The sequence below is a fragment of the Montipora foliosa genome, chromosome 3 (genome assembly GCF_036669935.1).
Source record: "Montipora foliosa isolate CH-2021 chromosome 3, ASM3666993v2, whole genome shotgun sequence".
NCBI lineage: Eukaryota > Metazoa > Cnidaria > Anthozoa > Scleractinia > Acroporidae > Montipora > Montipora foliosa.
In genome coordinates, this window is record NC_090871.1 from 36,625,893 (window position 1) to 36,638,392 (window position 12,500).

The 12,500-nt window shown below is 38.8% G+C and overlaps 2 protein-coding genes across 4 annotated transcripts in view; both read left to right on the forward strand.

The window, feature by feature from the left end:
• Positions 1-8,163, forward strand: part of LOC137995687 (uncharacterized) — a 10,897-nt gene extending 2,734 nt beyond the window's left edge. The window contains exon 2 of the mRNA XM_068841209.1: positions 8,099-8,163. Coding sequence (XP_068697310.1) covers positions 8,099-8,163 — 65 coding nt within the window. The remainder of the gene's footprint in view (positions 1-8,098) is intronic.
• A 1,105-nt stretch (positions 8,164-9,268) lies between these two features.
• Positions 9,269-12,500, forward strand: part of LOC137997375 (uncharacterized) — a 14,270-nt gene continuing 11,038 nt past the window's right edge. The window contains exons 1-3 of one of the 3 annotated variants that reach the window (XM_068843324.1): positions 9,269-9,409; positions 11,259-11,370; positions 12,157-12,289. The gene's annotated coding sequence lies outside the window, so the exon portion shown is untranslated. Of the gene's footprint in view, positions 9,410-10,917; positions 11,074-11,258; positions 11,371-12,156; positions 12,290-12,500 lie in introns of those variants that run through there. The other 2 variants (XR_011122459.1, XM_068843325.1) reach the window with 2 other exon arrangements.

A 12,500-nucleotide genomic window follows, 5' to 3' on the forward strand; every position in this document is an offset into this window, starting at 1 on the left:
ACCACAATACCTATACGAGTATGGGACACCAGGAGCCCTGGGGACACCTGATCAATTATGCAGGACGGGGTATCCACTTTTATTTCCTAGAACTGACGGGGTATAATATTTCGAACGTACAAAAGCTCTACAAATTATCAGCAGCCATTTGAAATTATTCATAAAGAATTTGCACAAAAATACCTTAATGAACCAATCAAAACGTTGCTCCCTGTGTTGCACGAGGTACGCTATCGTAAGGTCGCCATCGTGGAGTTATCGTGTGATACAACGCGTTTGATAACGCTAAATTTAAGGAACAGGTATTAAAATTGACCTGTTTCTAGAACGGAGTATCACTTTGAATGCAAATTCTTTTTAAAAAGGGGTCCAAATTTTCGATTTTTTTTGGAAACTTTTAATCAATTTACATCTGTTATTTGCCGCGGTATTAATAAATGAATTAGGGACATCGACGAATTTTATCTTTGGTGCAATGTTGCGATATGGAAGGGCGGTTAGGTTCAATAATCGACTGCCGTTTTAAGTATCTGTTTATTACCACATTAAACCTTAAAGCAAGTTCCTGCTGCCTTATAAAACGAGGAACAAATTGTACCGGTTAGCTTCCTTAGTGAAATCGCACGTTAGACCGAGATTTTAAAATCATTCCAATGCAACCTCCAAACTGTCAGGTCTTAGTTATCAACTGGAAATGTTTGATTAGACTGAGATTTTCGATTGAAGTTCCCAGAGCTATAAATTTTTGCGATTGCAAAATTGCAATTCTAGGGAGGACTTGCGAGTGCAAAGTTAATTAGGCTCCATTACCAGCAGCTTTTCGGAAAATGAGCCAACAACGTCCGGGCCCGAGAGAGCGGCAGAAAGAAAGTCTATGATATGAGCAGATACTAAATGCGAAGGCTTCAGACAAGTCCATGAAATTCACAAATACTTTGATGAAATAACTGCGCCATTCGGTTTGGCTTAATTTTTTTGCGGTTTTGAATGATTTTTTTCGGTTTTGCGGTTTCTGATATACCCCAATGCCCCCCTCAATTAACAACAGGGGGATTGAAAACGTGTTTAAAAATGGAAAAAGTGTAGTCAGGAGATGTCATAGGTTCTATGGAAATGGTTTGCCACTGACTTTTTTGTTTCTAACCAGACGTTTCGGCTAATGCTTAAGCCTTCATCAGTGATACGAAAACGAAGTTCGTTATCATCAACAACGAACTTCGATAACGAACTTCGTTTTCATATCACTGATGAAGGCTTAAGCATTAGCCGAAACGTCTGGTTAGAAACAAAAAAGTCAGTGGCAAACCATTTCCATAAAACCTAGGATTAAAAACGTTCTTGGAGTTTCTCTTGGCGGAATATGTGTTCCTGACCGGATCTTTCCTGAAAAGTCATTGATCCTAAAAGCCTACTGCTGAAATTTTTGGTAAACGGAGGATTAAATACGGTTAATCAGTTGCAATGCATTCTTAGATGGAATTATGTTATCAGTTGATTCTATTCAATCTTCATTGTTTTCAATACAACTCTACATTAGATTTCGTTGGACCTTGCTCGTCAAAAATATCTCGATGAAAAAAGAGCCCAATTTTTGTTTATGTTATCTATTGTTCGGCTAAAAAACACAACCAGAACCAGTTTGAACTAGACCCTCCGTGAGGGTACACTGGGTTGCCTGTGGTACGAGCAGCGTTCCAGGCAATGTTTTTCAAGTTGGAGTTTGTAGCCGATATAACGCGCCCTCTGATTGGCTAATTGTGACTGGCCCACGGGCCGATTACGGGCTTGCAAAAACAAAGCAAAAGGTAATTAGAAAACCATATAATAAACTACTTACTAACCGAGCTAGCTCGAGCTGTACTGGGGAATATTGGCCCTGCCACGACCTCGGGCCAATATTTCCCTGGCAGTACGGCCCTCGCGCTCGGTTAGTAAGAAGTTATTAAGGGGTCACCCAGAAGTCATACCAGCAGAGGCCCTTTGGCTCACAGGTCCTCACACGTTCGTACGACGAAACAGATCCTTTTCTGAGGTTAAAAACCTGGCTACCGGCCTAACTCTTTTTCCTACTTTCCCAACCGCGAGAAAACCGCGGTAAATCAGCCATCGCCAAAACATGTTTTTTTTTTCTCAAAAAATATTTAAAGTTAGGGGGAAAAAATACATCATTTTAAGGCTAAGAAAATAAGCTTTCCAACAGAATATAACTTATTTACAGACAACTTAAACATTTTATAAAAGCGAAAGTTGAACGAAAAAATTTAAGAAAAATAACAGTACAATATGTTTTCCAGGCAAAATTTGGTCATTTTAGCGTTGATTACGAATTTTTGGATGCAAAACTAAAATTTTCTGCAATTTATCTGCTTTCTTGGACATAAATTCGACCGAAAACTGATGAGGCACGAATATTTTTAGATTTTTAGGAATAATAGATAACGTGGATTCAATGCGTAATGTGATAATGCGATAAAAGTGTCAAATTTGCGACCCATTGCTAACGGCAACGGAAGCGATCGCATTACGAATAATTAACCTCTGTTGCCAAAAACCACCCAAATAACCGGTCAGTGTAAAACGCAGACTGCAGACCAGGGATAAAATGCAGACTGAGGGTAAAATGCAGACTGCAGACTGCGGGTTAATAAAATAATAATGAAACTAGACCCTCCGTGAGGGTACACTGGGTTGCCTGTGGTACGTGCACCGTTCCAGACAATTTTTTTCAAGTTGGGGGGTCATTAAGAAGTCATACCAGACGAGGCCCTTTGGCTCACAGGTTCTCACACGTTCGTACGACGAAACAGAACTGTCCTTGCGTAATATGTAGCTCTAACAGTGCACGATATTGTTTTGGTATTGTCTATCATTGTAGTGCCATGGTAGAAGTCTTGGGTAAATAGTCTGAGACGACATGTGGTTACTAGCAAAGTACTGAACCCAGAAAGATTGAAGAAAATAAATGGGAAGTGAGAAACATTGGCTTCTGGGCTGACATGTTGATAAACTTCTTTTCACCACAAGTTTAAGCGTGCCCGCTGAGCATCTGACAGCTTTGTAATGCCGAAGTTCACTGAAGTCAATCTCTATTCGGCGGGGTTAGTGTTTGGATGGGAGACCAAAACAATATACCCCTCATAAAACAGAAGCATCGGACCGAAAATACTATTAACGCTAACAAATGCGAACTCAGCAAGGTACAGATCTTGTTAGCTTGCTTTATGCAAAAACAAATATTGATGTAAAAGTAAATAACTGTTGATACACAGTTTTTAGAAAGAGCAGAAGGAAGTCTCCAGGACGGTCGATCGAGAATAACATATTTACGACATGAAAACAACATTAATTTTGAACCGTGAATATAGAATATAAAAAGTTACGATCACCGACAAACATTTTGGGAGATTTTTGCTACGTTCAAATAAATCGCCAAATCGAAAGTGACATGGCCGGAATTCAGCGGGCGCCGTGATTAAGTTACCCCGGCATGTTTACTCGCCAAACAGTGAAGCATCTGTGTCAAATGATGGCAAGATACCGGGTTTTTGTAAGTTTCCTTTTCTGTCAAGTGTTATGAAGTTTGACAATGAAATGAGCGAAGACAATCGCCCAACTCTTGTTTATCTCCAAGACGTGTTCGACGTTATTTATCGCCAGGTAATTCCATCGTTTTGGGGATAGCAGCTACTTTATTATTCATCAGTGTCAGATTTTTTTTGCCGATTTTGGGGGTCATTTTGTTGAAACTCAAGCAAGCTTCGAACAGACCTGTTTATTTTCGTTACACTATACCACAAAAATGCTCCCGTATCACATTTCAGCACACGTATGCAAATTTGTTAAGCTCGAAAATTACACAACATGATATTAAAGTTCACAAAGGCTGGAAATATCTCGGCAAAATCCTTTTCCAGCGAAAAATTAATCGAAACAAACAACATATTTACTATTAGAGGCAAAAAAACCTTCCTATTTCAATTGCGTGCGTGCAAACAAGAGATGCCATTAAATACATTTTTGACAGTTCACATCAAACCCTTTTCGACCGTAAATAATGAAGCACAAAAGCGACAACAACTTTCATTCAAATAATTCTTCACTGTCACATTTCCAAATATTCTACACCTTTGCAGAGTTGAGTACAAAATACCGGTAAATGTAAATTGTCAGACAACTAAGATGCGACTTGAGTAAACACTGTAATGCATTCTTGTAGGCGTTCGATTCCTTCAATGTTAATTTGTTAAATCATAGTTAGTAACTATGGTTAAATCCATAAAAAAATTGCTATTTGATTTCCGTGTTTTATATAATACCAAGTTAGTAAAATATTAGAAACAAAGCTCACTTGATATCCAAAGGCGAAAAATGAAATTGTTGTCGAAGACCATTACTCGTCTCTTAAAATCCAGATATTTATTTTTTAGCGCTTTCTTGCTCATCCAATTGACGATCCATTCTTGAGCTCCATGAGGGTATATTTTGTTTAAAAATCCACTAAAACGTCATCCTCGTCAATGACTTATTAGTGAAATTTCCAATTGTTATACCGGAAGACTGTACAGAGTTGAGAACAGGTAAATACAAATAGAGAGACAACTGAGATAACAGATCCACTATATGGATTCCTTCTCTGTCTTTGCTGAACCCATACTGAGTTACCAGAGAACTGTTCATTTGGTTTGAGTGTTGTACAAAACACCACACTTGGCAAAATTTTAGGAAGACAGCTCACTTTGATTACGGCTCGACGGGCGACAGATTGCTGTCGAAGTCCATTACTCGTCGCTTCTAACATTCGACCGCCTGTACATTTTGTTCAAAGATCCACTAAAACGCCATTCGCGTTACATGACTTTCGACGCCATTGCCGGTTAAGTTAGTCGTCCTACTGTGTCGACCAGAGAAATCTACGCATTTCCCACTACCCTCTCGATCCTAAGAAAATACGCGTAGAAGGCTCTATGCACAAAGACACCACTTAGCAGGGGAGTGACAGGCAAGACTTTTACCGACACGGAAAAAAATATAAAAAAAAAGAAAACGAAAAATAAAAAAACGACGAAATTAAAGACAGATTCCGACTGGGTTGGCAACCCAGTAAAAAGAGTTATAAGAGTGTTAGTAGCCGTTTGTACTTTCACACTGAAACCCCAACACAGCTCCTATCGCTTTGGTTGCCCCACCGCATGTTTTAAATCCGGATTTTCATCGAACTCTGTAAGAATTGAAGCTGTTTGAATCCTTGTTGTTGTTGGAAAAAGGATAGTTTCGTTAAGTGAGTTGCTTTTAGGCAAAGAAGTCACCACCCCGTAATTCAACTGTCCATTTTGCTGCACTGAACAAAGTAATCGAGTAATTACCCAATAATTCAATTTATTTTGACACGCATGGCTACAGTACCAATTAACAAAGACAGAGATAACGTTGATTTTGCAACCATTTAACGTTTCAATTCAGTCGGCTTAAGCCAATATGACTGAGGTGTAAAAATTTCTTAAAAGGATCCTTTCATTCGCTTTCGTGTACGTTATGTTTATCCTTTAGTTCACAAGTTCGTTTGTTTTGCATCTGGAAGATGTCATTTTCAATTATAACCTCTCCCTAGGGGTTATCACGCATAGCTTAACCAATGAAATCCCCGCGTCCTAATTGCTCGGAATACATGAAATTGTTTGTGCATTTCGTTGCACCGAAAAAAGACAACCGAGATTATTCAGGTATTCGAAGTAATAATTGTTGGTTTTTCGATCGATTTCCTTCGATGTACCGGTGTGACAAATAATTTGGAACATTGCAATGCATCTGGAAGCGCAAAAACAAAGCACAGATGATTTCAACGCGTACGATCGCATCCCCAAAAGGTGCAGCGACCTGCAGTCATGATAATGTGAGTTGTTGACAGATGTAAAACAGGATTGTCTTTCAAACAATCTTTATTTTATCCTTATGACTCGTTTTTTTATTATTAATATTTATTTTACCCTCAGTCTGCATTTTACCTCCGGTCTGCAGTCTGCAGTCTGCGTTTTACACTGACCGCCCAAATAACCGATTTTTCGACGGAAAATTCATCCCAGAGGATAAAACTATTCACTGGACATGTAATAAAGGTAAATATGTTCAAGCGAAAGCGAAAACAAGCGAATATTTTGACGGAAAACACAATAATGTGAGATCAAAGGAGCATGTGGTGAAGACACGCAATTGCGGCATCGCTTCGACAATAATCTTACCTTTTCAGCGATTTTAACGCTTGAAATTCCATTCAATCCACCTGGTCTAGTCTTTGAATTCACTATTATCGCTGCCTTGCGAATCTTCAGTGTTCTACATAACAGCACACATGGTAAAAGACATGAAAAGACGGCTCGACGGGCGACAGATTGTTGTCGATGTTGTCGCCTGTCTTGTTCAGTATCCAATTGATTTGCCATTATTGAGCTTCATAAGGGTATATTTTGTTCAAAGATCCACTAAAACGCCATTCGCGCTACATGACTTTCGACGCCATTGCCGGTTACGTTAATCGTTATAATGTGTCCACCAGAGAAATCTACCCATTTCCCACTACCCTCTCGATCCTAAGAAAATACGCGCAGCAGAGCTCTATGCACAAAGACACCACTTAGCAGGGGAGTGACAGGCAAGACTTTTACCGACATGGAGAAATCTACCCATTTTCCGACTGGGATTGCCACACGGCAACCCAGTAAAAACATATTGCAAAAGACTTGTCAAACAGTCAAATAAAGGGAATACTTTATTGTCTGGGAAAATAACTGGCATTCCTAGTGTCGGGAAAACAGAACTTTACGATTAATTGTCAGTTTCAAAACATTGTGGAAAAGATCCAGTCTCTAGTGAAAAATTGGTTTCACTTTCTCACTCATTTCAAATCAAGGAAGTTCAATTTGTTATTTTATCCTATCTTTTAACAACGGGTTAGCGCTTCATGACCAGAAACAAAGACCTTTTTGAAATTCACTAAAATTAACCAAGCAGTTAAATAAAGAGAATACTTTATTGTCTGGGAAAATAATTGGCTTTCCTAGTGTCGGCAAAACAGAACTTTCCGATTGATTGTCAGTTTTCAAAATATTATGGAAAAGGTCCAGTCTCTAGTGAAAAAAGCCTTAAATTTCTCAGTCACCTCAACCCGAGGAGGTACAATTTGTTATTTTATCTTATCTTGTAACAACGGGGAGATTAAAAACTTTCTAGAAGTTTCTCTTGGAGGAATATGTGACCCACAACGGAGCGATCCTGGAAATCACTGATCCTAAAAACCCACTGCTGATATTTTTGGTAAATGGAGGACTAATTACGGTTAATCAGTTGCAATTTATCAGTTCCGATAGAATCATGTTATTAGTTGGCTTTATTCAATCATCATTGTTTTTAATACAATTTCATATTAGATTCCGTCGGACCTTGTTCGCCAAAAGCATCTCGATGAAAAAAGAGCCCAATTTTTGTTTACGTCATCTATTATTTGGCTAAAACGGAGTAAGTTTCTGAAGTAACTGTAGTGCAATGTGGGTATAACAAGCCTAGTTTGATGCTCTCAAGACAGGATACGTTAAGTCTAAATCATTTCTTTATTAAGTGTTAGTCATAACATCAAAATCACCTGCCATCAAGGGAGACCAAGGTCCCTGTGTTCTTTTTTTTGCCTTTTCTTGCATATCTAAATTTGTTCTGCAGAATATCTTGTGCGGTTCATTTCATCATGACAAGAGCACGCGACAATTCTTTTGTAATGTGTTTTTTTACTGGTTTTGGTTGTCTCTTGATTTCTTGTTAAGCTAGAACAAATATTTTGCTGGGCTTTTGATTCACCCTAGAAGTACAGTGAACATCATTTAGGCCTTTGTTGAAGAAACCTCAGAAAGTTAGTGCTTCATGACCAGAAACAAAGACCTTTTTGAAATTCACAAATCACCAAGCAGCCAAATGAAGAGAATACTTTATTAGAGTGATTCTTACATGTTAATTATAATCCTCAAATGCTAATGAACTGTGTTCAAAAAGATAAAACTCCTACAAGTGCGCCTACAACAGACACGACGTTTTTAAACTCTTTTTTGTTGAACAGATTGTAGATTCCGCTTGGAAATAAAGCTTAGCTACAACAACTGCAATGAGTCTGTTATTCCATGACAAGAATAAATAAATGATGGATACGTGCTCAAGCAAAAATGTACTCAAGCAAAACTCATTTCGTTTTAGCATTCAAAATTACTGTGCGTCAAGATAGAGAGTTAAGTACCGATGTAAATAAGAACGAGGTGTGCGCATTTGTGGGAAACTGTTGAAGTTACTTTCCACCGCGTCTTAAAGTCTGGTTTAAAGAGTTTCACTCTTCTTTCAGATAAAAGCCGGAGTAAATAACTCCACGCAAACAGGCATCAGTGAGCCAGCGTGGGTGCCGCCAAATCTGTCTATCGCTTTTCAGGTTTTCATTTCCTTAAAATGGTGTTCTATTTACCCTCCTCTTAGAGAGGAGCGTGTTGAACCGGCCTTCTGTCAATGTGAATAAAGGCATCTGGTTACTGAGCTGTTACGGGTGTCAGTAGTGGCCCAGTAAACATCGTTCCGGCCGGCATTGAAGAAACCTCAGGAATGAATTATATGTTAGCGCTTCATGACCAGAAACAAAGACCTTTTTGAACCCCACTAAAATTAACCAAGCAGCCAAATGAGGAGAATACTTTATTGTCTGGGAAAATAATTGGCATTCCTAGTGTCGGCAAAACAGAACTTTCCGATTGATTGTCAGTTTTCAAAACATTTTGGAAAAGGTCCAGTCCCTAGTGAAAAAAGCCTTAAATTTCGAAGTCACCTAAACCCAAGGAGGTACAATTTGTTATTTTATCTTATCTTGTAGCAACGGGGAGATTAAAAACTTTCTAGAAGTTTCTCTTGGAGGAATATGTGACCCAGAACGGAGCGCTCCTGGAAATCACTGATCCTGAAAACCTTGCAATTCATTCCGATAGAATTTGGTTTATCAACTGAGTTGATAATGTAAATTGGTGCTGTAGAGAGTTTCTAAAGGTAACGTTTCGGGTCCTAGCCCCTAGTCAGAGCGAATCTGTTTTGGTGGTTTGCTAATATACTTGAATATTTTTACTTGAATATTCTGAATTAGTTTCTTAGTCTGTTTCTATTTTTGTAGGATGCCATCATCATAATACGTACAATAGGCGAGATGTGCACACTCACTGTTGATATGGTGACGTCAAACCTGCCAGCCAATCAAGAAGCACATCAGTTCATTAAACCACACCCTTTTAAAAGCACCCTATTAATTTAAGATAGTACTACAAGTCGTCTAGTTGCAGTGATCAGTGATTTGTCGAGAACCTCACTCAGCTTTACATCTCTTGGTCATCGAAGAATACAGGTCAGTGTTCGTTCTTTTTCTCTTGTTCTTTCAGTTAATGGTTTCACATCCTCTACCTCAGTTAAGACAAGAATTAAAACTAACATGGGTGTTTTGCCTCGATAAATACCACTTAGAGAATGTTTCGTTAATTTTTTTCAAGCGACGGTTTGGCACGCCAACTAGAAAGCCGCTTCTGGGAAACTTTTAGCTAAAAATGAAAATGTTGCCTTTTAAAGTGCCCCTGTGACCAAAAATCAATTCATATTTTTCTTTGGGTTTCAAAACTATGTTAACAAAACACTAAGTGACCCACGTTTTAAGCCTTGATTTCAAAGACACCTCTTTATTTTAACTGTAATTTTCCTATTTAATGGTCCGCCATTACTAACATTATGTTCTTGAGAGAGCTGGATCGAGAAGAAAATGACGTCAAAGGCTCACTAGTTTAAGAATGCAATACGTGTGTACGCCGCAGAATTAATATGCAGCACGGGGTTTTTGGGCTTTCAGACTTTTAAACTCACGTTTTGCATATATAATAAGCTGCGTTCACACGCTGAAATTTTAAGCTAGTGAGCCTCTGACGTCACTTTTCCCTGGATCCAACCGTCTGAGGTCCAATCGGTCAGTTTTGAACGTGAGTAATGGCGGACCGTGAAATCTAAAACATACACTCAAAGTAAACGGCCTTTGGATAAAAATCAAAGCTCAAAATTTTGCCAGTCAGGTGTTAAGCAAACACACTTTCAAAATCTGAATGAAAAAAGGAAGTGGTTTTTTTGATCACAGGGGCACTTTAATCTAAACACGGGAAGAGACTTTGACATGAAGAGCTATTATGTGTGTTACTGAATGCGGATCACTCAGATATAAGAGTGGAATACGTTATGCAATGCAAGAATGAATGCAACAATCGTCCCGTGTCCAGTGCGGTGCTAATGGCCAAAACTGTTTCAATAATATTGTTTTGGTATCCTGACACTCGGGTATGTCCAAAAATCATGTTCCATAAAACCCGACATTGTTTTCATTTTCTCCAAATCAAATGAGTCCCACTCATGTGGCGAATAAAGCTTCGTTGAACATTGTTAAGATGTAAATGTGTCTGTTGCCGGAGGGAAAGGGTAAATTAGGTTCGTGCTGTGCTTCTTTAATCCAAAGTTAGACCCCTGCAGAGCTCTTTCAACATAGCAAAAGTTATACATAAGCACTACATCATTGCTATATCGCTTTATCACATCGTTACAAAAAAAACATGCCTTTAGCCCGCGAATAATTAGTGCTTCTGAGAAAAACAAGAAATTTAAACTTTTGCTGACGAGTGTTTATTGCCGAACAGATCAAATCTCTGAATTTCGCTCCGCAGAAACGACAATATATAAAGCTCACAGGTCGTAATACGTTTATTTTGATGATAATTGAGAATTTTTATAGCATCGCTGGGCTTCAGCACGATAATATGAAGCTCGCAAACTAGGTCTCATAGCAACATTACATAAGCTGATTATGAGCAGGCAATCAAAGCGAGCGTGGGAGGGGTCGGGAGATTTCTGCGAGAGGCAAGGGCCTTACAAATTCTAAAAGTCTAGCATCAAATTTCCCTCGTTTTACTGATCGTTATAGAAATGCGGCGTGACAAATTATTTCGACGATTTTTCTTTGGTGTTGATGTGGATCTAGAGGTCGGTTTGTTCTTTGCTCGACACCACCTAATCATTCTGTTAATCTTTAAACAAAACTGTATTTGCACTCGTCGCACTAGTCATAACGATGAATATTCGAGTACTCACTCAAAAAGTCGGCGTCGATACAACTGAATAGGTTGGAGTATTGTTAAAAGGAAAACAGCGACTTTCTTCTGTTTCAGATACAAGAAATCATGAAATCAGTGATCTGTGTCATAATCCTCACCATGTGTCTGTTCAGTTTTGGTAACTCTGCTCCTATGGACAAGGAGAGAGATACAAATGAAGATCCTGGTAAGATAAACTAGCTTCGATTGCTTACTTATTCGTGTTATCTTAAGAAAATACAAGCACAAAGTTTGATCATAGTGTACGTGTTCTTAAACGAAGCGGTCAGGAACCTCATTCATTACATGGATATTGATCATGATGGGCGCTGCTAAAGCAACATAGCTTTTTGCTCGACTTGTAAATCTCGAAAACAGAAAGAAACTTGAATATTTTTGCGGGTAGGATGACAAAATAAGATTTTCGTGGGTTAAAATTGTATGCTGGCGAGACAATATTAAGGCAAGGGTCATTAGTTTTTCTTAATGCTGGTTACGCATTTGACTCAAAATGCTACGAACTGAAATTTTAGCTCAAGTTTAATTAACACGCATATGCTAAACAGAACATTTTCATGGTCTGGTGGAATTACAAATGTGATTTGTTTGTGGTAATAGTATGTAGCTACCGATCCGATCTGATATCGATTTGATTTCGTTCAGGGTATTAAAGTGGCTAAAGCTAATTTTATATTAGGGTAGCAGGGGTGGCGCAGTGGTGAGAGCGCTCGCCTTACACCAATGTGTCCCGGGTTCGATTCCCGGACCCGGCGTCATATGTGGATTGAGTTTGTTGTTGGTTCTCGCCCTTGCTCCGAGGGATTTCCTCCCTCCTCAAAAGCTAACATTTCTAAATTCCAATTCGAACGGGAATTCGAGGGCCACGGGTTTATCAGTTGAAGAACTGTTGCGTGTCACCCTCGTTAAACAAAGTTAATTAATTAATTAATTTAATTATTTATCTTTAATAAAGAAATCGACAAGAGAAGCAGGTACAGTAAATGCTGGGATCATTGCGAGGAGTCCCACAGGTTCAAAAGTGATTCATTCTACCTTTGCATGATAGCTTGTGGAACATTTTGACGGCAGCGTGTAGTTCTTGGCAGGTGAGTGATCATAAAAATTTAAATTGTTTTTCAAAAAAGAACCTGAGTTCATGAGATTTCATCTTGTCTTCCTCCCCAAAAAGAAATGCGAATTGCGACGCATCACTGATGCAAAAAAGGAAGCTATAACACTTAAAAAATAAATAGCACCGCGTACGGGTTTAAAAAAAATATAGGGTATGATTTGTTCGTGCGCAGGACACAAATACAG